At 34.6% G+C, this 24,193-nt stretch overlaps 6 protein-coding genes across 12 annotated transcripts; 5 read left to right on the forward strand and 1 right to left on the reverse strand.

Moving 5' to 3' along the window:
- The first annotated feature begins 1,026 nt into the window (after positions 1-1,026).
- On the forward strand, positions 1,027-4,186 carry LOC131020778 (ubiquitin-conjugating enzyme E2 28-like). 3 transcript variants are annotated; one of them, XM_057949794.1, is made up of 5 exons: positions 1,027-1,276; positions 1,367-1,459; positions 2,075-2,202; positions 2,925-3,029; positions 3,868-4,186. In XM_057949794.1, exons 2-5 carry the CDS (start codon positions 1,390-1,392, stop codon positions 4,009-4,011), a joined length of 447 nt encoding a protein of 148 aa, XP_057805777.1. In that variant the 5' UTR covers positions 1,027-1,276; positions 1,367-1,389; the 3' UTR covers positions 4,012-4,186. The 3 variants fall into 3 exon arrangements, with proteins under 3 accessions (XP_057805777.1, XP_057805778.1, XP_057805779.1); XM_057949795.1 differs by having other exon boundaries at positions 1,080-1,272; XM_057949796.1 differs by having other exon boundaries at positions 1,147-1,275; positions 1,362-1,459.
- Positions 4,187-5,534: 1,348 nt separating this feature from the next.
- On the forward strand, positions 5,535-8,884 carry LOC131020777 (ubiquitin-conjugating enzyme E2 28-like). Of its 2 annotated transcripts, none has more exons than XM_057949793.1 (5): positions 5,535-5,757; positions 5,843-5,939; positions 6,546-6,673; positions 7,374-7,478; positions 8,546-8,884. In XM_057949793.1, the coding sequence occupies exons 2-5, from the start codon at positions 5,870-5,872 to the stop codon at positions 8,687-8,689; spliced, it is 447 nt and encodes a 148-aa protein (XP_057805776.1). In that variant the 5' UTR covers positions 5,535-5,757; positions 5,843-5,869; the 3' UTR covers positions 8,690-8,884. The 2 variants fall into 2 exon arrangements, with proteins under 2 accessions (XP_057805776.1, XP_057805775.1); XM_057949792.1 differs by having other exon boundaries at positions 5,608-5,757; positions 5,847-5,939.
- Positions 8,885-10,176: 1,292 nt separating this feature from the next.
- On the forward strand, positions 10,177-11,412 carry LOC131020779 (pathogenesis-related genes transcriptional activator PTI6-like). The gene has a single exon (XM_057949797.1). It carries the CDS (start codon positions 10,347-10,349, stop codon positions 11,184-11,186), a length of 840 nt encoding a protein of 279 aa, XP_057805780.1. The 5' UTR covers positions 10,177-10,346; the 3' UTR covers positions 11,187-11,412.
- A 982-nt stretch (positions 11,413-12,394) lies between these two features.
- LOC131020780 (mitochondrial carrier protein MTM1-like) lies at positions 12,395-15,611 on the forward strand. 2 transcript variants are annotated; one of them, XM_057949798.1, is made up of 10 exons: positions 12,395-12,891; positions 13,264-13,335; positions 13,469-13,576; positions 14,087-14,146; positions 14,247-14,417; positions 14,518-14,617; positions 14,740-14,831; positions 14,909-15,058; positions 15,185-15,243; positions 15,342-15,611. In XM_057949798.1, exons 1-10 carry the CDS (start codon positions 12,664-12,666, stop codon positions 15,475-15,477), a joined length of 1,176 nt encoding a protein of 391 aa, XP_057805781.1. In that variant the 5' UTR covers positions 12,395-12,663; the 3' UTR covers positions 15,478-15,611. The 2 variants fall into 2 exon arrangements, with proteins under 2 accessions (XP_057805781.1, XP_057805782.1); XM_057949799.1 differs by having other exon boundaries at positions 13,269-13,335.
- Positions 15,612-16,683: 1,072 nt separating this feature from the next.
- Positions 16,684-18,933, forward strand: LOC131020784 (uncharacterized). 2 transcript variants are annotated; one of them, XM_057949804.1, is made up of 2 exons: positions 16,684-17,323; positions 18,685-18,933. In XM_057949804.1, the coding sequence occupies exons 1-2, from the start codon at positions 17,022-17,024 to the stop codon at positions 18,746-18,748; spliced, it is 366 nt and encodes a 121-aa protein (XP_057805787.1). In that variant the 5' UTR covers positions 16,684-17,021; the 3' UTR covers positions 18,749-18,933. The 2 variants fall into 2 exon arrangements, with proteins under 2 accessions (XP_057805787.1, XP_057805788.1); XM_057949805.1 differs by having other exon boundaries at positions 18,698-18,933.
- A 650-nt stretch (positions 18,934-19,583) lies between these two features.
- LOC131020782 (mitochondrial adenine nucleotide transporter ADNT1-like) lies at positions 19,584-24,193 on the reverse strand. Of its 2 annotated transcripts, none has more exons than XM_057949801.1 (8): positions 23,680-24,193; positions 23,051-23,099; positions 22,630-22,793; positions 21,552-21,589; positions 21,112-21,224; positions 20,903-21,016; positions 20,064-20,408; positions 19,584-19,977 (listed from the first exon to the last, which is right to left on the reverse strand). In XM_057949801.1, exons 1-8 carry the CDS (start codon positions 23,835-23,837, stop codon positions 19,894-19,896), a joined length of 1,065 nt encoding a protein of 354 aa, XP_057805784.1. In that variant the 5' UTR covers positions 23,838-24,193; the 3' UTR covers positions 19,584-19,893. The 2 variants fall into 2 exon arrangements, with proteins under 2 accessions (XP_057805784.1, XP_057805785.1); XM_057949802.1 differs by lacking the exon at positions 23,680-24,193 and adding an exon at positions 22,879-22,977 and having other exon boundaries at positions 23,051-23,094.

Consider the following 24,193-nt stretch of genomic DNA (forward strand, 5'->3'; position numbering starts at 1 on the left):
AAAGTTTAGGTAAAAATTACAATTTTCTTCAAAGTTCGTGTATTTTTTTGCCATAATCCCTATACTAAATATGAATTTATTTTTAATCTTATTTAATTTTAGTAAACTAAATATCATCGTTATTAAAAAAAATTGGCAAATCAATCTCAAAACTAATTTCCAACATATGCGCCGTTCATAATTTAAAATTGTAATAAAAATAGTCAATTTGGTTAATATCTAATATACCCACACTTTTCCTTTTTTTTTTTGTCATTTTCCTTTTCTGATAGAAAAAATATTGTTTTTTATTTTCTATTTAAGTTTTAAATCGCATCGATGGATAAGGGAAGAAGACGAGTCATCACTCGAGTGGCTACGAACTCACTTGTCGTCGTCGGCAAACATCGTCTAAAACAAGTTTTTATTTTTATTTTTTATTTTTGTGCTTTTCATTTTATAACATAGCAACAAAAAAAGACCCGAAAAACATGCTTTTTGCAGAGATGGGTAAAATAATTCATTCTCTTTTTCTGAAAAAATTATCCCACAATTTTATGTGTGTGTGTATCGTCTCCTATTATTATATCACTAATTTTAATAGTATATTTTTCATAAAAATAAAATTCATTATTCCTTCCGTTCCATTATTATTGTCCCAAAACTTTTAGACACACAATTTAAAATTTTAAAATTTAAAAGATCACTCCGTATCATGACTTTAAATTTATCAACCTATAATTAATTAATAAAAATAAAATTAAATGATAATTAGAATAATGGATTGTATAAACTGTAACAAATAATTACAAAATTAAACTAAAACATAATAATTAAAAATATAAAAATTTGAAGGCGAGACACTAAATTAATATGGTACAATGTCAGTATATCTCAAGTGGAAGAAATCATCTTATGCAAAAGCTTAATCCTTTAAAATAAAATTTAATTTAATTGAAATCATAACAAACTAAATAAAATATGTCATATTTAATATTTTACCTTCTTTTTTATTTATTTTAGATTTTGTGAATTGTATTAATAAATTATTGGAGGGGGAATAAGACAAGCCGATATCACATGAAAACAGAAAACAGTCCAATCATTTGAAGGAAAAAAGCAGTAGTAAAATCTTGCACTTATATTTTAATTTTATATTAATAATTAATTAATATTGAGTGCTATATTCTTCAAAATCAGTTTCATCGCGTCAAGATCAAGAAGCGGCAGCTGAACAAGAAGCAAAAAGGCGAATCAACTGAGCAAGTCTTCGCCTCTCTCTCTTCTCTCTGGGCAAGTAAAATTCTCACCAACCGCTGCGCGTTTTTGCCTTGTTTACATCTCTCAATTTGATTTTATTTTTATTTCTGGGTTTCTCGAAGAATAGTCAAAAGATCGGATTTTTCTTCGATGGCTTCCAAACGGATCTTGAAGGAGCTCAAGGATTTGCAGAAGGATCCCCCGACTTCTTGCAGCGCAGGTCTTTCTCTCAATTTTGGTTTTCCTTAATTTTAATTTAGCTTTGTTTTGTGTGTCTATATGCGTTTTTTCTTTTTGTTGGTTATTGATTTTTTTTTTTTTTTGGCTGATCGAGAATTCTAAGGGTTGATCCATGACATTCGAATGTATATGTGCAAGAAAATGACATTTTTCTCATCTGGGCTTCCATGGTTTATTACTTTAGATGTTTTATGCATTTTGTCTTGTAAAAATCTTGTCATAAATAATCTTTAGATGGCACGATGTCTTGTGGGGTTGGCTAATTTTGTTGTTTTTGACCATTTTCTGAAAAATCTTTGCTAACTGTAATCATTGATGTTGAGTGGAAGTTGAGAAGGCCAGCCCAACTGCTAAGAAGGTAAAAGGGGGGAAAAAGAGTAGATTTTTAGGTGTTTTAATGATAGCAAGGTTGCTGCTAAAGTTCTAAGATACTTGAATTGGAGCTATGCTGTTTTCAGATCATATCTAACTTGCAACTTTGTGAAGCCATTCATAAATCATTTGATGTCAGAGTCGTGTTTTTATGAAGTACCTTTTCTTTATTTAACTATTGTGGTTGCTAGTTGGAAATCATTCTCATTTGGTGTTGTAACAGGACCTGTTGGTGAAGACATGTTTCACTGGCAGGCAACGATAATGGGTCCACAGGATAGTCCGTATGCGGGAGGAGTGTTTTTAGTCACTATTCATTTCCCCCCCGATTATCCTTTCAAGCCTCCGAAGGTGTGGCTTGTTAGATTCTTTCTGAAATTGTTAAATCATCATTATATGAAAATTCTCCATGTCTTTGTTCTTGATTTTTGAATTTTAGTTCGGTTGCTTACCATGAAATTCTCAAGTAATTGTCTGTATGGTATACTTTACTGGCCATTAGTTTTCTGACCGCTGTATTGCAACGAGCCATTTTTTCTTATGTCCCTTAATGGTGATTATTTTATGTGTCTAATAGACTAATACTTTGTGTATTTTGAGATTAGAGTTTGATGCTATCATAATCTGACGAGGATCTCAATTATGTTCTCAACTCTCCCGACTCTTGAGCGTGTCTGGTTGTTGTTTCTCTACAATATAATGTTCTTGATTTGAATCTTTTCAGGAAAAATTTGATTTAAAGAATTTGGGGATAGTTTGAAACCCATACCCTTTTCCATTCCCTACCACCATCATATTCATCTCATTCGCGTTCCAAGCATCCCTCTCAGTTTTTGTCTCCACTGCTTGACAGTTTCTCGTAATGTTCTGTCTATATTCTATGTATTATGTAGATCACTGCATACAGTGCTAAATAAAGCAGGAAATTAAATTAGTAACGAAGAGCTCCCCGAATTGTGTATTGAATTTGTGACAAATGCTTATAGTTGGATTCTCTTGTAACGTTCCGAGCAATTTCATGCTTGAGAGTGTAGCCGACTTGCCTCATTATTCTTATGGGTGAACTTTTGCAGGTTGCATTCAGGACAAAGGTTTTTCACCCAAACATTAACAGCAATGGTAGCATATGCCTCGACATTTTGAAGGAGCAGTGGAGCCCCGCCTTGACAATATCTAAGGTTACTTTTGTATTCCGTCGGTGCTTTTTCTCGTGTCATTTAGTATAAAAATATATATTCACGTATACAACTTATAAGAACATTCTTAGCATCTTGATAGGACATTCCTCTCCCTCCCCTGCCCCACCCCAACCCCTCCCACCCCTCCCACCCCACTCACCAAGTTGTTGAAGCAGTTGCTGCGTCCCAAGATGGCACGCCTTCCTTATTTGCGCTTGCAAAATGGAAAAATGACTTTCTCGAAAATAACAAATTTATGTGGCTTCTGCTATTTGTTGTGTGTCTTCTTTACTGGAACAAAATGCAAAGGATTAGGAAACTCTCTTGGCCCAACGATATCTTGCCTAGAAGACGAAATTAGTAAGAGAAAAAAGAACAAGCTAGAATGTGAATTTTATGGTTCCAACTTCCAAGAGAATAAAATAACTTGTGCACAAGAACTAGACTTGAATTAATCTCATTCAATTAAATGTGTAAGATTTACTTCCCCTTAAAGAAAAAAAAAAGTGTAAGATTTACTTGAATTCCTATCCCACTTCTAAGAGACACAGATGTTTGTCTAACCAGCGTTCCCGTATGCCTCTACTGAATGAAATTTCCGACTTAGAGGGTGTTTGGTTGAGCTTATAAGCTCTTGAAAAGTGTTTGGCAAAATAAGCTTCTAAACATGTTATAAGTGAAATTTTCATCATACGCCCTTTCACTTTCATCTCTCTCCAATCAGGATTTTCTCTCTCTAGCTTATAACCTCTTGCAACGTGTCTTATAAGTTCTCTAAAATAAGCTTAGCCAAACACCTCATACTTTGTTTCGTATACTATGTTGTCTGTGGTGACAGGTGTTGCTCTCAATCTGCTCGCTCCTGACGGATCCGAACCCCGACGACCCGTTGGTGCCTGAGATCGCTCATATGTACAAGACGGATAGGGCCAAGTACGAGCAAACTGCTCGGAGCTGGACTCAGAAGTATGCCATGGGTTGATGCCCTCAAGAATTTAGATTTGCATTATTATTATGTAAAAAATGATGTGTTGTTTCTCTCTGTTCCTGCAACGGACTGATGTATAAGAGTCTTGAAAACTGCTGCAAAATCATGCGTTTGAACTGTTGGTATGGAATATCTATCCAGAGAGACACTGGATTTGGTTTATTATCAATTCTTGTTTTGATTTCATTTTAGGTAAATTTGCAGTCTTATTTTTTGCTTTGAATTTACTCCAATTTCAATGCTTTTGTGTTTTCTTGAAAGCCCAATCTGCATATGAAATGGGTTAGTATGGTTTATGGCCCGAATTTTGGAACGTTTACTAAAAAGGATCGCACGGATCGGACTCGACTCAGACTCAAGTCCGACTTGACCTTGACCTAAAATCGTATCCGAATCCAATCTATTTATTTTTGTATGTATAAACTATCACTTTTATTCATTAATATTGTCATATTTATTAATATCACTTTTGTAATTGTCACTTATTTTTGGATTGGATAAATAGAAATTTTAAAAATTGTTTCACTAAGTGCAATTGTAGCTAGTAATTTTATTTTATTTTTTGAGGGGAAGTAGCTATTAAATTTTTAATCATAATATTTGCTACTTTTAATTAAAATTTTGTTACTTTTTTGTATAATCTACTTTTATTCATAGCAACTTTCTTTTTTACTATTGTTATTTTTTAGTATAAAAATTATTACTTTTATTTATCAATACTCACTTGTCGTTTATTTTTTATTTTTATTTTTTTGCTTTTCATTTTATAACATAGCAACAAAAATTGACCCGAAAAACATGCTTTTTGCGGAGATGGGTAAAATAATTTATTCTCTTTTTCTGAAAAATCATTCCACAATTTTATGTGTGTATCGTCTCCTATTATTATATCACTAATTTTAATAGTATATTTTTCATAAAAATAATATTCATTACTCCTTCCATTTTGTTGTCCCAAAACATTTGGGCACATGATTTTTTTTAAAAAATTGTAAATTAATTAAAAGTGGTATGACTCACACCTTATAAAGAATTAATTATTACTTTTTATGGAAATGGGACAATAATAATTAGACAACCTAAAATAATAAGTGGGACAATAATAGGGAGACAAAGGGAGTATAATATTATGAATTAAGAAATTTTAAAATTTAAAAGATTACTACATATCATGACTTTAAATTTATCAACCTGTAATTAATTAATAAAAGTGAAATTGAATGATAATAATTATTATATAGTATAATTGGATTGCATAACTAATAATCACAAAATTAAACTAAAACATAATAACTAATAAGTAAAAATATAAAAATTTGAAGGCGAGACAATAAATTAATATGGTACAATGACAATGTCAATATATCTCAAGTGGACGAAATCATCTTATGTAAAAGCTTAATCCTTTTCAATAAAATTTAATTTTATTGAAATAACAACAAACTAAATAAAATATGTCATATTTTACATTCTTTTTTATTTATTTTAGATTTTGTGAAGTGTATTAACAAATTATTGGAGGGGAAACAAGACAACCCGATATCAAATGAAAAGAGTCCAATCATTTGAAGGAAAAAAAGTATAGTAAAATCTTGCACTTATATTTTAATTTTATATTTTAATTTTATATTCTTCAAAATCAGTTTCATCGCGTCAAGATCAAGAAGCGGCAGCTGAACAAGAAGCAAAAAGGCGAATCAACTGAGCAAGTCTTCGCCTCTCTCTCTTCTCCCTCGGCAGGTAAAATTCTCACCAAACGCTGCGCGTTTTTGCCTTGTTTACATCTCTCAATTTGATTTTATTTTTCTTTCTGGGTTTCTCGAAGATAGTCAAAAGATCGGATTTTTCTTCGATGGCTTCCAAACGGATCTTGAAGGAGCTCAAGGATTTGCAGAAGGATCCCCCAACTTCTTGCAGCGCAGGTCTTTCTCTCAATTTTGGTTTTCCTTAATTTTAATTTAGATTTATTTGGCGAGTCTATATGCGTTTTCTGTTGGTTATTGATTTTTTTTTTTTGCTGATTGAGAATTCTAAGGGTGGATCCATGACATTCGAATGTATATGTGCAAGAAAATGACATTTTTTTCATCTGGGCTTCCAAGGTTACTTTGGATGTTTTATGCATTTTGTCTCGTAAAAATCTTGCGATAAATAATCTTTAGATGGCACGATGCCTTGTGGGGTTGGCTAATTTTGTTGTTTTTGACCATTTTCTGAAAAATCTTTGCTAACTGTAATCATTGATGTTGAGTGGAAGTTGAGAAGGCCAACCCAACTGCTAAGAAGGTAAGGGGGTGGGGGGTGGGGAAGACTAGAATTTTAGGTGTTTTAATGATAGCAAGGTTGCTGCAAAATTTCTAAGACACTTTAATTGGAGCTATGCTGTTTTCAGATCATATCGAACTTGCAACTTTGTGAAGCCATTCATAAATCATTTGATGTCGAGTCGTGTTTTTATAAAGTACCTTTTCTTTATTTAACTATTGTGGTTGCTAGTTGGAAATCATACTCATTTGGTATTGTAACAGGACCTGTTGGTGAAGACATGTTTCACTGGCAGGCAACGATAATGGGTCCACAGGATAGTCCGTATGCGGGAGGAGTGTTTTTAGTCACTATTCATTTCCCCCCCGATTACCCTTTCAAGCCTCCGAAGGTGTGGCTTGTTAGATTCTTTCTGAAATTGTTAAATCATTATTATATGAAAATTCTCCGTGTCTTTGATCTTGATTTTTGAATTTTAGTTTGGTTGCTTACCATGGAATTCTCAAGTAGCCGTTAGTTTTCTGACCGCTGTATTGCAAATTTGCAACGAGCCATTTTTTCGTATGTTCCCTAATGGTGATGATTTTGTGTCTAATACTTTGTGTGTTTTGAGCTTTAGAGTTTGATGCTATCATATTCTGATGCGAATCTCACTTTTGTTCTCAACTCTCCCGACTCTTGAGCGTATCTGGTCGTTGTTTCTCTACAGTATAATATTCTTGATTTGAATATTTTCATGAAAAAGTTTGATTTAAATAATTTGGGGATAGTTTTGACACCCATACCCTCTTCCATTCCCTACCACTGTCGTATTCATCTCATTCTTGTTCCAAGCATCCCCTCAGTTTTTGTCTGCACTGCTCGAAATTTTTTCGTAATGTACTGTCTGTATTGTATGTATTATGTAGATCAATGCATACAGTGCTAAATAAAGCTGAAAACTGAATTAGTACCGAAGAGCTCCCCAAATTGTTTATTGAATTTGTTACAAAGGCTTCTAGTTGGCTTCTCTTCTAACGTTCCCAGCAACTTCATGCTTGAGAGTGTAGCCGACGTGTCTCCTCATTATTCTTATGGGTGAACTTTTGCAGGTTGCATTCAGGACAAAGGTTTTTCACCCAAACATTAACAGCAATGGTAGCATATGCCTCGACATTTTGAAGGAGCAGTGGAGCCCCGCCTTGACAATATCTAAGGTCACTTTTGTATTCCTTCGGTGCTTTTTCTTGTGTCATTTAGTATAAAAAAAAAAATTCACGTATACAACTTATAAGAACATTCTTAGCTTCTTGATAGGACATTCCTCTCCCGTCCCCTACACCACCCCAACCCCTCCCACCCCAGTCACCAAGTTGTTGAAGCAGTTGTGTCCCAAGATATGTGCGCTTGCAAAATGGAAAAATGACTTTCTCGAAAATGACAAATTTTATGTGGCTTCTGCTATTTGTTATGTGTCTTCTTTACTGGAACGAAGTGCAAAGGATTAAGAAACTCTCTTGGCCCGATGATATCTTGCCTAGAAGACGAAATTAGTAAGAGAAAAAGTCAAGCTAGAATGTGAATTTTATGGTTCCAACTTCCAAGAGAAAAAAAATAACTTATGCACAAAGATTTGACATGCAAGAACTAGACTTGAATTCATCTCATTCAATCAAATGTGTAAGATTTACTTGAATTCCTATCTCAATGTTTGTCTAACCAATTTTCCCGTATGCCTCTACTGAATGAACTCTTGAAAAGTGTTTGGCAAAATAAGCTTCTAAGAGCATCTGCAACGCATCTACTCGAGCGCCTACTCGAGTAGAGCGTTGCGGGGGGCCTTACTCGAGGCCTACTCGATCATTCGAGTATACTGTATACACGAGTGATGTATTTTTTTTTTTAATTCTCTTCTCCTCTTTAAAAACTAAAAAAATCAAGTAACCTCAATGCAGCACTACTTACTCAATGTGATCCTCCACTATCAAGTAGGCTATCAAGTAAGCCCATTGCGGATGCTCTAAACATGTTATAAGCTCCCAAAAACTAAGTCCCCCAATTCCAACTTTTTTTTTTCATAATCTTATACCCCAATAACAATGATATGTTATTTTCATCATATACCCTTTCAGTTTCACCTCTCCAATTAGAATTTTCTCTCTAGCTTATAAGCTCTTGAAACGTCTCCTCTAAATAAGCTTAGCCAAACGCCTCCTTAATCAGCACTCTTACACTTTGTTTCTTATACTATGTTGTCTGCTTCAATTGTGATTGGTTATAACAGGTGTTGCTCTCAATCTGCTCACTCTTGACGGATCCGAACCCCGACGACCCGTTGGTGCCTGAGATCGCTCATATGTACAAGACGGATAGGGCCAAGTACGAGCAAACTGCTCGGAGCTGGACTCAGAAGTATGCCATGGGTTAATGCCCTCAAGAATTTAGATTTGCATTATTATTATGTAAAAAATGATGTGTTGTTTCTCTCTGTTCCTGCAACTGACTGATGTATAAGAGTCTTGAAAACTGCTGCAAAATCATGCGTTTGAACTGTTGATATTGAATATCTATCCAGAGAGACACTGGATTTGGTTTATTATCATCAATTCTTGTTTTGATTTCATTTTAGATAATTTTGCAGTCTTGTTTTGCGCTTTGAATTACACCAATTTCAATGCTTTTGTGTCTGCTTGAAAGCCCAATCTGCATATGAAATGGGTCGCATGGTTTGTGGCCCAATCTGCTTGAAAGCCCAACCATTAATATTGAATATTAATGATTTATTCATTAATATTGTCACATTTATTAATATCACTTTTGTAATTCTCACTTATTTTTGGATTGGATAAATAGAAATTTTAAAAATTGTGTCACGAAGTGCAATTATCGCATTTAAATTTTTAATCATATTATTTGTTACTTTTAATTAAAATATTGTTACTTTTTTGTATAATTCACTTTTATTCATAGCAACTCTTTCTTTTACAATTGTTCTTTTTAAGCACAAAAATTATTACTTTTATGGCGCGCACGGGAGTTTTTGTCTTAAAAAATTACTTTATTAATATTAGGACAAAAGGAAATTTTGTAGAAATATTTAATTTGGATCATAATTGAGAATTTGGAGTCGGAAAGCTGAATTACTTCGTCAGATTTTTACATGCAAACATGAATTTCTTATTAGTTGTAATTTTTTTGTAATTATATAATGCGCATTTTTATGATTTATTCTTCAAAAGAAATAGTTAAAATATACAATTCTCTAAAACCTCGTTCTACTTCAAAATGTTACTAGCTTTAATGATTTATTCATTTTTTGTAGAAATGTTGGTGAAAAGGAGGACACGGATGCATGTAAAGAAAATATATGGAAAAAGGTTTTCTCGTTAAATTTCTTATTTAAATAAAAAAATGATGTATTAAAATTGTTTTTCTAACTTGACTAAACTATGCTTACATGATCAAGAATAAGACATTTAGTCAAAATGGGATATTTGTCAATGCATGTTGATATTTTCAACGCTATTTAGAAACTTGGAGTGCAAGCACCTATTATTTCATTTAATTTATTTTTTAAGATCGATTTAGACAATAGCATTGTTGTCTAAAATTAATTTTGGAATAATGACGTTAAAATGGGCTATAAACTTACTAGTATATAACTTTCTATAGCAAATTCATTACTTTAAGATAAGATTTATTCCCATATAAATGATATTTATAAACAGGGCGCAGCTAATAAGAGTTAAGACCGTAATTATTATTATTTTTTTACTTATAAAATAGTCAAATTTTATTATTTTGTGGAATCGTTGTGAAATTTCGAACTTAAAATTTATGAAATTAAAAAATAAACTTTTATGACTCCCACCCCTACTTTAAACAAATATGACTCAATAAAGTATTTAATTAAACCTTACTTTCCCATTTAATTGGGGATTCCTCTCAACTTTCGTGTTCCTTTCATTCCCACTCATATATTTACTCAATTCACCTAATATTTTTGCACTAAAATTTCACACAAATTCTTCTTCTAATTATCATTTTTCATGTGATGCGAGAAAATTAAGAAAAAAATATTTATTATGAAATCGAAAATCACAGAGCCGATCAAATACACTATCCACAAAACTCTCACAACCAAATTCTGCTCGCCGTCGCCGCCGTCGAGCAAGCCATGCAGCCGCCGCGAAACGCCGCGTTTAGTCAGGATCTCCGTCACCGACTGCGACGCCACCGATTCATCCAACGACGAGCTTGAAAATCCATATTTCCGTCGAGTGAAAAAGCACGTAAACGAGGTTAGGTTTGAGAAGGAGAATTCTCTTACGATGAAAAGTGACGCGGAGGAGGAGGAGGAGAAGAAGAAGAGGCGGCCGCCGCCGGCGACGGAGACGGAGAGGAGAGAGAAGAAGTTCCGCGGAGTCAGGCGGCGGCCGTGGGGGCGATGGGCGGCGGAGATCCGGGATCCAGCGAGGCACGGGGCGAGGGTTTGGCTGGGGACCTACGACACCGCGGAGGAGGCGGCGATGATCTACGACGCGGCGGCGATTCAAATACGGGGCGCGAATGCCGTGACTAATTTCACTCCGCCGTCGACGGATGCGGCGGCGCCGGCCGAAGATTATGGCGATGCGTGCGAATTAGTTCGGTTTGATTTCGGAGATTCTAAACACGACGACGCGAAATTATCGTGCTCGCGATTCGAATCCGTTGATCCGAAGGAGGAGGATTTATTCAGCAGCGATGATTTTTTATCGTTGGGCGATGAATATATGTTGAATGATGATTTGGATTTTAGGTCACAATTAATTTGTGATGAAATTAGGTTGAGGGAGCAAGTATTGGATGATGATTTTAGTTGTGTTGACATTGATTTGGGTGATGATTTTGCGTGGGACCTCAATGAACTACTAGCATGGTAAGTCCAATTTAATTATTTTGGGTACATATATATGTAATTATTTTTATTGTACGTGTATGTTTTAGTGTTCATATTTTCTTAATGCATGCAAATTTGGAATTTTAATAATAATTTGGTTTTCACCAATGTCTTTTTTTTTTTTTTTTTTTTTGCGATATGTTTCAAGTGTATATTTGTTGTACCATCATGTACTCATCTTCTACAATAATGTAACACTTAATTACGTTCGAATGTGTAAGATTTTTTATTTTTTATTTTCGTTGCACAACTTTTACTTCTCTAATTTATGGAAATTTACTCCCTCCATCCATGAATCTTGAGTCAATTTTTTTTTTTTGGCCGTCCCACGAATTTTGAGCCATTTCTATATATAGTAAGAATTAGGGAAAAAAATAAGGGGTTCTAATTAAACTTACCTTAATTAATTGTGTATTTTCTACTTTTGTCATTTTTTTATTTTATTACATACACACTTATCTAATCATTTTTCTACTTTATTATATACACATTTAAAAAATTAATCTTCAATTCTTTAATTCTCGTGTCCAAAAAAAATGACTCAAGATTCGTAGAATAATACTCACGAATATCGTATTGTATTGTATCTTTCCGGTCTGCTGGATAGGGACGGATTCGTAGAATAATACTCACGTAACTCGGATTCTTATTCCAAAAAATTGACCACGTGAATTTATTCTATCTACGACAATAGGATTTTTTTTTTTTGAGCCCCTACAATAGCATTAAATATTGAATTAGCTTTCATATATATGAACGTGGGTTTTTTCAGTGTAAATTACCATGGAAAACAAAAAATCAGAAAGTCATCTTAATTTACTTCTATAAATAGAGTTAATATTATCTATAAATATATAAAATACATTCATATTTTAGCTTAGTTTTTTGGAATTCATGTTAGCACTTAGCACTATAGTTCTAGCAATATAAACCGCAACTAAATGGTATAATTGTAGACAATTAAACTGTAATACTATCTTTTTTCTTGGAAAATTTAATTTTAGAACCATTTTTCCCTACGAACTTGCATCTAGATAAATTCTAATCGAAGCCAAATTTTAAAAAATTAGAAAGTTATGTACTTTGTGATCAAGAAAATAATGTTAAAAATCAATATTTAAGTAAATTCATATTTATAGGTAATTGACAATTATAATTTATAAATACGTAGACTCTAATAATTTTTTTTTTAAAATAGTCTCAATTAATCGGCGAGTGGGCTTTCCTCTCCGAGTTTTTGGCGCCCTCATTTCGACGCCATCAATGACGCACGTATTCTATTTCCCCACCTTTCTTCTTCTTCTTCTTCTTCTTCTTCAACTTCCTAAAATTCAATTGAAATCAAATAACCCTCGTCATCACTAATTAGGAAAAGCAGCTAGCTACTTCCTTAATTTCTTGATCCTTTTAAATCTTTCCCAAATTATTGGAAGTTTCCGGTCACACAATTTCACAAATATATGGTGGGCTCGCCGAGACAAGGCCTGCCTTCATGGATAGGAATGGCAACGGCTACAAGAAAGGTGGAATTAGATAAAAACATGCCCAAAGAGGAGTCCTTCGCGCGGGAGCCGTCGAGGAATTCCAATATTTCTGACGTGGATTTGAGTTTTGGGGAAAGGGCATTAGCCGGCGCCGGCGCCGCCGTCATTTCCACCGCCATCGTCAACCCTCTCGATGTTGCTAAGGTCTGGGTTTGGGCTCGCCCTTGTGTTTAATTTGAATCAATCTACGTCTTCAATTTATTTCAAGATAACTCAAGTATGCAATTTTTTTTTTTTTTTGGAATTTATGATGCATTTGCTATTGGTGTATGGTAGCCTAGATTACTCCTTAATGCTTAAGTAGTAATCTTTCAAGGAATATTGCTGTAATTGAGTGATGTTAGTTATTGTAACTTGCTATGTTCAGATTTTCTTATGAATTGCAGAATTAGCTAATATGCCATTGCCATGACTGCATAAACATTTCATATAAATGTGAGGTTTTGCTGTTTTTCTCTTTGTTATTTGGTCTTTCGTCGTTGCGGGCGCTTGATTGATTTTGGCGTTTTAATCTAGACAAGGCTGCAAGCTCAAGCAGCTGGAGTTCCGTATGGTGGATTATGTGAGACGGAATGCTCTGCAAACACGGTAATCTGCCGGATTGTATCATTTTCTTTCTTTTATGTTTTTGTGACACCGTTGTTTCTTCCTTCATTTAATGTCCAAAAATTTTCATATCTTGGCATGAACTTTATATTTGACTTGCGTTCGATATATCCAGATGCTGCAAGACAGGAGGTTTGTGCCATCAGGCACTCAACCAAAGTGCACTCCAGATTGCACGCGCTATAGAGGGACATTGGATGTATTATACAAAGTGATTCGGCAGGTTGGTAATTTGTGTTGGAAATGTATTGATTCCTCTCGTATATCCTTCATAGGTGGTTTGGATTCTTAAATAGTATATTTAGAATCTTCTTCTTTGATATTCTTCTTTCTGGCTTTTTTTTTTGCAATTATGGGCTTTGAGTGAATGGGATGATGAAGAATACATTTTTGGCATCTAAGAAATAATTAACATAGTTTCTAATCCAGTTGGGTAGAGTAGAACTGTTGATGTATGAAGTTGACGAGAGGAAGCTACACTGGTCCGTCAGCAACCTAGACTTTTATTCCCTTTCTCTGTATAGCAATATAGGTAGTAAATATATTCATTCATTTATATATTGTTATTGTTGTTAATTTTGATATCTATTGAGAAAAGCTGAAGTGTTGTTGCTGTGAAGCTAGTTGTGAGCATGTTATATATATTGTTATTATAATTTTTGCATGTTATCTTGGGCACTCTTTGCACGTCGTCATCTTTGTATACATAACTAACCAAAGGGGAACATTCCAGGAAGGATTCTCAAGATTGTGGAGAGGAACTAATGCTAGTCTAGCATTGGCGATTCCCTCAGTAAGTTTTTCTCTTAGATGTTATGCGAGTGTTTGCATCCACATCTTTGTGGAAACCCTTATTAGTCCCTTTCTTCAAAATCCTTACGGCATTGTTTCAGGTGGGAATCTATATGCCACTATATGATATTTTACGCAACCACATGGAAGAGCTTGCATCACACAATGCTCCAACCATGACGCCATATGTTCCCCTACTCGCTGGATCCTTAGCACGCTCGGTAGCTTGCGTTACTTGCTATCCTATCGAGCTTGCAAGAACACGCATGCAGGTAATACATACAATTTATTCTGAGCAGAATTGTTATTCGGTTACTCTTAATCTCCGGTTGGGCATTAAATGTTCTGTTTAATTGAAAATTTGAATTACAGGCATTCAAACACATGCAAGCTGATGTGAAGCCTCCTGGAGTCTGGAAAACTTTGACGGGTGCTGTCTCTCCATTCAGGACTGCTAATAGTCGTCAAGCTTGTACGGTTGCTTTTTGCCTTAATGCTTATTTTGCTTTATATTCTTGTGTGGATTGCTTGTAAGCTCTACACACAATCAAGGCGACATATATGTAAATATGTAATTATAACTTTTCTCTTCAGTTCAAAGCTACCGCATATTATGGACTGGCCTCAGTGTGCAACTTGCTCGTGATGTTCCATTTTCTGCTGTCTGCTGGTCATCTCTAGAGCCAGTAAGATCTTCTACTCTGTCTCTGCTTGGATTTACTTAGGTTTCTCGTCTCTTACACTTTTGCCGCTTCATGAAAAGCTCCGGAGGAAATTTTTGAGCAGTATAGGTGAGGAAGCTAGTGCCTCCTGTGTCCTGGGTGCCAATTTTGGTGCTGGTTTCGTGGCAGGAAGCCTCGCTGCGGCTGCCACATCTCCTCTAGACGTTGCAAGGACCCGCCAGCAAATTGAGGTGAGGTGGTCTCTTTTTTCATCACCTTTACATGAAATTTGCTAAGTACAAATACTGCTTTTAGTGGCACATCCTTGGTTCATTATATATATATATATATGATTTCTCCTCTCTTGCTTTTTCCAGAAAGATCCGACGCGAGTCCTCAACATGACTATACGAAAAACATTGGCTGAAATTTGGAGGTATGCATCACTACTCTTTTCTGAATTTCTGATTTCTGAGTGTGTGAAACTATTGTTTCCTTCGTCTTCTCCGTTAACACGCACGCACACGCACACAGGGACGGAGGCGTTAGAGGATTGTTCGCAGGCGCTGGGCCTCGAGTAGGACGAGCAGGGCCTTCAGTTGGGATTGTGGTTTCCTTTTATGAAGTTGTCAAGTATGCCTTGCTTTATACACAGTCAAAAGAGAAGTAACCCTACACCTATATAGTTCAAAATAGGCAGAATTTGGCCATGTTTCATGTCTCGTTGAAGATGGGAATTGTTTGAATAAAGGAACAACTGCTGATATTGTTACTACAATAAATGAGATGCCTTGTTTTACAAAATTGGCTTTGTGTATTATATCCCTCTAATGTGTTTGTGTTGTGATACATTTAAATTTGTTCGTATTTATGTCAAATGAGTATATTTATGCTATGTCACCACTCTGAAAAATAGACGAATATGCAAATAAGAAAAAAAATATACAAATAATTAAGTAATTTTAATATAAATCTAAAGTTTGTATACAAAATGAGAATTTGTCGAAAGTTTAGTACTCTCTCTGACTCTGTCTATGATAGTTTTTTTTATCCATAAAAAAAAATTATATTCTATTTTTGGATTATTACATATTAATACTTTATTTATTCCTACTTTTACTATTCCAATACTAATTGAAATAAGATAACACTAATTATAACACATTTTTACCATTCTCAATACATTCAATAACTTCGTTTTAAAATCTATCTCTATCACTTCCTCTTATAGTTTTATTATCTTAAAATTTGTGTCACTTCCTCTTATAGTTTTATTATTGGACAGAGAAAGTAATTTATATGTAATTAATTCTTTTTTTTATTTAAATTCAAATTCGCGCAATAAAAAAGTATTAGTGTTTTTTTTTCTTTTCTTTCTTTTTTTATAAATTAACAATATTAAATAAAGAAATTTAGAGAAAGTAATTTATATGCAATTAATCCTTTTTTATTTAAATTCAAATTCGCGCAAAAGAAAATAGTACTTTTTTTTTGTAAATTAACAGTATTAAATAAAGAAATTTAAATACTTTAGACATTAACCCCTTACCGCTTTGCCAACACACGTACACGATTTTTTTTTTCAATAAATACTAATTACCGCCAATTACTTAACAAGCCTAGGTGCATTCACCAACCGTAATCAGGCGATTTATCTTCTGATTAATAGCAGTAATTTTTATGTTACCAACTTATTATTAATTATTATGTTAATTATGGCTATTTCAAATTCGACTAATTTTCTGAATTTCCTATTTTGCAAGGATATCCAACCTTAAATTGATCAGCATTTAAGATTCCATGATTATGTGGTGCAGATCCTACAAAGAAACAAATTAATTATAGTAAATCGCATTTTGAATTTCGAATCCAATTAGCAATTATAATTAAGAACTTAATCAAATACTATATTAGTATATAACTAATAATTCGGAAACCATGCGTATAAAAAAGATAATTGACTATTGACTAACACCACAAATACTTCATCAACCGCCATTAACAATTAGTCCATTTTCCACCGCAACAGCGTTGATCAAAGGTGAAAATATCTACACATCTTCTCTGTTCATTTTCCTGAAAACGTTCATGATTAATGAGCCCTAGAAATTCATCTCTTCGTTGTGATCATCGGGTGAAAGCGCCTAAAAAACTTCAAACGAGCTGGTGCTGCTATAAATATCCAAGTTGTTGGCGTATTTCCTGAGGAAAGAGATGGCGGAGAGAGAAGTGGACGAAGAGTGCGACGAGGAGCGGGCGAAGAGCGATGAAGATTTGGAGACGAACAGCGAAAGTATTCTCGCCGCGATCAATATTGCTCTGATCCTCTCTTCTCTCTCACCATCTGATCGCGACGAGCAGCGCCTGAATCTGGAGGAGAGAGAGAGTGGAATCAGAGGTAAAAACAGTGGATCTAGATCGGATTTCCCCGCGAGAAGCCAGCAAGTGAGCGGATTCAGCCGTGCTCTTGAACGGCAGCAGACGTCGAAGGTTCAAGCTAAGATCAGAGACTGCAGGTGCTTAATTACTTCTATCTTAAATCCTTTTTTTATTATTAAGAGCATCTTAAATCCTTATTTACACATTCATAAAGCATCATTAATTGATATACACACCACAACACGCATTCGTTGTGTTAGAACACGAAGATGAAATTGGCAACAAAAAAATAATCCGAAATTCTGCTGCTTCAAAATTATCTTAGCATATATGTTACATGCATTCATTGTTTGTGTCGAAGGAGTTGGAGAATGAAATTGCAAAAATTCAACTAAGTTTTTCGTTGTTTAAGAAAGCATTTCTTAAATTTGATTCATCCATCTTGAAAAGAAAGCATTTCTTTAATTAAATCATTATGCAATACATAACTAAGAGCATCTTAAATCCTTATTTACACATTCATAAAGCATCATTAATTGATATACACAACACAACACGCATTCGTTGTGTTAGAACACGAAGATGAAATTAGCAACAGAAAAATAATTCGAAATTCTGCTGCTTCAAAATTATCTTAGCGTATATGTTACATGCATTCATTGTTTGTGTCGAAGGAGTTGGAGAATGAAATTGCAAAAGTTCAACTAAGTTTTTCGTTGTTTAAGAAAGCATTTCTTAAATTTGATTCATCCATCTTGAAAAGAAAGCATTTCTTTAATTAAATCATTATGCAATACATAACTATATCGAATGGGTCAAGTACTACTGTAAAATAGCGACTGTTTCGTGAATCGCGATGGTATGTCACTAGTTTGTACTCCCTCCGTCCACAATTTAAAGCCCCACTTTGATGTGGGCACGGAGATTAAGAAAGCTGAAAATGGTGATGTGGATAAAATTAAAGGGTAGTTGACTAAAGTGATAAAGTAGTTGACTAAAGTGTTAAAGGTGTTGTGTGGTGGGTCCACTAGTGATAAAGTGTAATAAATATAGAATATAAAAATAATAAAGGTGTTGTAAGGTGGGTCCATTAGTGGCAAATGGTAGTAATTTTAAATAAAGAGAGAGGGTAAAAAGGTACAAAAAGCAGAATAGGGCTTTAAATTGTGGACAAAAATTTAAGGAGAAGTAGGGCTTTAAATTGTGGACGGAGGGAGTAATAGACTATGAAATAACTTTTCTTATAGTAATAATGTAATAATAGTCCTCAAAGGGACACCAAGCGATGCGACCTCCTGTCTTTAAACAGTGAGGTCCCGGATTCAAACCCCACTGCTCCTCCTCCCCAACTCCCCCAAGTCAAAAATAAAAATATAAAAAATAAAAAAATAATAATAACAATTTCTATGATATATTACTATGATTAATCCATCATTGAATGATAGATAAATAGAAGATTTTAGCTCTGTTGTTATAATAAGTTCATCAAATCGGGTAGTTTTTGTTTTCAGGCACAGCAGAAGATTGTGATGCGTAAACGACATAGAAACACATGTAGATAGATCGATATATCATACTATATGCATCATCGCCTACAATCTATTTTTGGCATTATTTAGTGTTATGTAATGTATTATTCCTCAATCTATCATCATAGTATACCTGGGCTAATTGCATGTGAAATATTGAACTTTTATCAAATTTTAATTTTGCATATAAATTTTAAAATGTAGTATGAACGTGATAATTACTAATCTTCTATTAAATTATAATCTTGTATATAAATTCAAAAAGTAGAGTATAAAATTTAAAAGGTAGTATGATATTAATGAACTGAACTTTAATCAAATTCTGATTTTGCATATAAATTTTTAAAAAGTAACACAGTAATTATCGAACTATTGATCTAATCTAATTTTGCTACCAATTGACACTCCGACTAAATTTTTTACTGACATGGCTAGTCGAATAATCTAAATTTACACAATTTTTGAATAATAATTGCAATGTGCCATCATATACATCGTTTTATTGCCTCGCCGATTATGTCACATCAATTATAACTAATTATATGAGCATTAAATTTGACCGAAATCTCAATTGGTACCAAAATCAAATTAAATTAATAGTTCGATAATTTATCTTCACGCTACATTTTAAAGTTTATATACAAAATCAGAATATGATAAAAAATTCAGTAATTACCACGCTATCTTTTAAAATTTATATATGCAAAACCAGAATTTCATGAAATTCCGATAATTACGACGCTACCATTTAAAATTTGTGTACAAAAACTATAATTCAACGAAAATTCGGTATTTTACGGACAATTAACCCTAATATAGTAGTATATGTTTGTTTCAAACGGAAATGCGAAAAGGGTAAAAATCCATATTAAAGAGAAAAAACCCCAAATATTTTCAATCAGCTAATAACCTCAACATATAGCATTGAGACAAAAACAAAAGGATTCACCCGCGACAGTATAAAACCAGAAACATAAAGAGAGAAGCTATTATTGGCATCATTCTTCTGCACTAATCTTATTCAGACAGCATTTCTACTGAGCAAACTATGAACACAGAAAGGTTAGAACGGCACGCGGCTTCCCTCGCTCTCGGCAGAAGAGGGTTCTAACACTAATTCCTCCTCCCCTCAGCCAAAAATAACAGAGTGAGACGTCACACCACTCCGCGAAGATGAATCAATCGGATATCCTAATCTCTACCCCGAGCAACACTTTCACTTGTTCGTACGTCACAAATGCAATAGCTATCGATGGGACAACCTGATAAACGTTTTCTGAGTTTTAGCATCGTGTTGATATTCTTAGGTGACAGAAGAATGGGAGAGAGTTCGTGTATGGAGACTGACCTTCACTGAATTGGGGACCAGGCCCTTGTACAATGCTCTGAAGCCTTCGTGCCTCACGGTTTTCCTGAAAGCATCGACCATACCTGTGTATTCGAGGGACGCCTTGCTTCTCCCGTCACCGGTGACGATTGAGGAAGCGTTGTTCCATCCAACCATCTGCATTCTCCTACGGATGACATCGAGTGGGTAGGCAACAGTTTGTCCGACTGTGCCGGCTGCAGCCCCACAGGCGAGCCTTGTCGCAACACCCAATTCGTTATCCTCAACAAGCCCAAAGGCTTTAGATTTGATTAACCAATCTTTGAGGGATTCATACACAGCAAAGTTGAGACCCACATACGGAACCTGCGACCAAATATATCAGCACTCTAGAACCGAAAGAAGATCCAAAATGAGATCATGTTAAGCTGAAAAGCAAGTTTTTTTTTCTTCAAAGATGTGGGTGTTGTTCACAAGCAACAATGATCAAACAGATTCAGTCACAAAGTGAATTAAGTATGAATTAAAAAAAAAGTAGTTAAAGAGAATTTAAACAGAACCAATATAGAGTAGTAATTACCGATTAAACAACTGCTGACTTATTTCGAAAATCCAAGGACAAAATAAAACTTTCAGATTGCTATCAGGCATCGAAGTAGCTTTCAGCATTTAATTTAATTAGCAATCAGTTGCAAGAAGCAATTTTAAATCGTGAGACAGTGAGATATTAGTTTTTCACAAACTTTTTCTTCTTTGAAAATGGACGAACTCTTTATTGTCTCCTTGACAACCAATCTGCCAAGGTAAAACTACTTTTATTCTAAACCACAAGAAAATTTGTTAATTGTTTCAGCACTTACAACTCCAATGACAGAAGGAAGCCAACCCTTGTATAGGGCACGAAAGCCTTCCTCTCGAAGCACAGTGGATAATGCATGAAACATTCCCCTGTATTGGTAAGGAGACGTTTCTGTCTGCAGCAGAGAAAAATAAAAGGTTATCATACTTAAATTACAACCAAGATTACTATACTTCTTTTTCATCTAAAGAGACTGAGGCCCCATGATACCTGAACCGTAATCCTGCCTCGAACCATGTCCATTGGGTATGTGGCAGACATGGCGATTATTCCAGCACAAGCTCCAGCACCCAGGCGTAACACAGGAGTCAGCTGAGCATCCTCTATAAGATCAATTTCACATGTTATTATTCAAACATTCATACAGCCCTCATGTTTCTCATTTGATACTTGAGAACACCGAGGAAAAGGTAAAGTTTTAAAAAATAGCTAGTATTACCCCCAAAGGAAAAGGTACAAATAATTAAATTAAAAAAGATACACAAATATTTTTATGAGATTTGTTGGATACACCATTCTATATTAACATATTCATTTAGGCTCAATGTTCCTAAGGTTGTCAAAGTTTGGTATCCAGAATTACAATGTCAATCATTGGCTGACAAGAGAAAGCAAAGTTATAAAAAGTAGCACAAGAACAATGAACTTACCATTTCCAGTTTGTTGCTGATATAAATATAATATACCCCTGCAACCAAAAGGAAAATAAAAAACTTAAAGGGTGACAAGAAGGAAAAGAAAACACATTCTGTGAGAAATAGCTACCAATGACCAATGTTCAGATTAGCCCCAACTGTATCTCATTAGCAAGACAACCAATATAAAGATACTAGAAAACTAAAGTTCTGAACTCTTTCCTGGGGATTAGACATGCCACCTAGGCAGCTACTAAAGATTAAAAAATGAATATCACCATAGCCAAAAGGACATGTTGACCATGCTACAAGGCATTAAAATGTTACAAACAACTGTTAAACACCAAGAGCAGCTCAATAGATACAAGTATGAGAATATGATACAGAGAGCAAAATCGGTCAATGATCACACTAGCGATAAAATCAAGTTGGTGACGCCAATAATCAGATATGGTAGGAGACAATCCTATGTCTGAATATATATATATAAAGCATTTTCTTTCACAAATCTTAACTCTCCTACTATTGAGCCGTTGCTCCACAGCATCATGGTTATCTTTCTAATGTTAATATGCATTTCAGAAAGTAGAAGTTCCTTGATTAATGTGAAACACCAGGTCAGCATATAAACATGTCAAAATTCCAATGCACATTATCGTATAGAGTTAAAAGAAAGATTTTTATATTTGGAAACAATCAGATAACACTTTCCAGCAGTGCAATAATCACATAAACCAGAAAGAAACAGGTGGAAAACCAGTTATTATGGCATCTTCTGCTTCGAAACAAGGAAAGAATTTTAAGAATTTAGTTGACCGAAGTACTTCAATTGACGAATGATCTCATCAGATTTTATTTTTCCTTTAATAAGAATGTGTCATGAGATACTTTCTCCAGATAATAAGCTTCACATTTTCTAATTACATAAAACAGAACATATATATCAATAAAAAATAAAAAATAAAAAATAAATGACGTGACTAATTCTTCAATAGGCACAAAAACAAAATATAATCACAATCATCTAAGGCATACAATAATAGGAAGATATGAAATCAGATTATGAATATTATGTGATATCGCAGGAGCATACTTGGATGCTTGCTCATAGCTGAAGAATTTTACAGCTGAATTTGGGACAATTCGAGCACAATTAGTGCCATTCCCTTTGAACAAGCCCCTAAATCCCTCAGTTCTCCATATGTACTTCAACCCTTGAATAGTACCATTGTACTTTATATTCTGTGAATTTTGAACCTGACATAGGGAGAGAACAAAAATACATCATCCAGATATTCCTCTATTAATATAAATTAAAGTGTCACATAAAGCCAAATCATACCAAGTTACCAACCCATGAGTATGTCCTCAAAATATATTTATCAACCCATGAGTACATCAAATCACAACCCATGTATATACCACGTCGTCATACTTGCAACTATAATTTTAAATCAACACAACCAATTAGAATCCAAGATTATAAAAGAGCTTCTAAACTTATCATCACTTACCTGAAGCAGAATTTTCAGACGTTCCAACGGAGCTACAGCGGTTCGCGACCTGCAATAGACATGCATCAAGTCATATACCAAAAGATGTTTTGCATCAGTAAGAAAAGAGCTAGAATTACTTCTTCCAAAAAAGCTATTATCAGTCGTTCTATATGGATTATGAAGATTACTCCACATATATTCTATTCCCGCTCCACCTCAAATATACTCCTCCAAAGTAGAAGAGAGCATCATTAAAGTTTCAGTACATCAAAAAAAGGTGAAAGACAAACAAAAATTGGTTCGAGCACACTTTAGTGAACTAATGGTATCAATTTTCTGCCGTATGAATCCAAATAGAAACTTTCATGTCAAGCATAAAGAGCAACAAACAGAAACTCTAAATCACAGAGTTTCTTCAAAATCGCTGCCGAGGATCAGCAATCTAAATATAGAAGGAAAAAAATAAATAAATCATTTCATACCAAAACATGAGAGAAACAATTCTGAAACGACATTCATTGAATCAATCAAACATATAATCAAAACCTACATCCACAAGGGGAAAAAAAAAAAACTAAAATTAAAAATTTATAACCACGTATAAAAATCCACAGTCATAAACAATCGAAAGCAAATAGATTACTCACACTCCTCCAGCGACGCCACCAGCGATGAGAGATTTGCAGATACTATAAACTTGATACTTAGTAGGCTTGATTTCCTCCTTCGCGAGCTTCGCCTCCTCCGCCAAATTAACAATCTTCGACACCGCCGATTCACTCGTCTTCACATCCTCCGACGCCATCAAATCCCCGAAATAAAATTTCAAAATAAAAATCAGAAAAACACTGAGAAAAACCCTAGGTCGACGATCAATTGGAAAACAGCAATCCACACGCCTTGACGCGGCGCCGGCGGGCTGTGGGGGCGGAGAGACGGGAGGTTGGGGGGCGAAGGCGAATGCGGCACGCAGTGAGTGTGTTTTTGTGTGTGGAGTGACGGCGTTTGTGTGAAATGAAAAAAAGAGTGAGCTTCTTTTGCTCGACTTTCTCACCTGATTTTTAACGATAATTTATTACAGTTATAGAGCTCTCATTCGCTGCGATTGTACCCTCGCTTTATTGGTTGTACCCTAAAACATTGGAGGCCGTTTTTGGCTTT

The sequence above is a fragment of the Salvia miltiorrhiza genome, chromosome 4, assembly GCF_028751815.1.
Source record: "Salvia miltiorrhiza cultivar Shanhuang (shh) chromosome 4, IMPLAD_Smil_shh, whole genome shotgun sequence".
Classification (NCBI taxonomy): Eukaryota; Viridiplantae; Streptophyta; class Magnoliopsida; order Lamiales; family Lamiaceae; genus Salvia; species Salvia miltiorrhiza.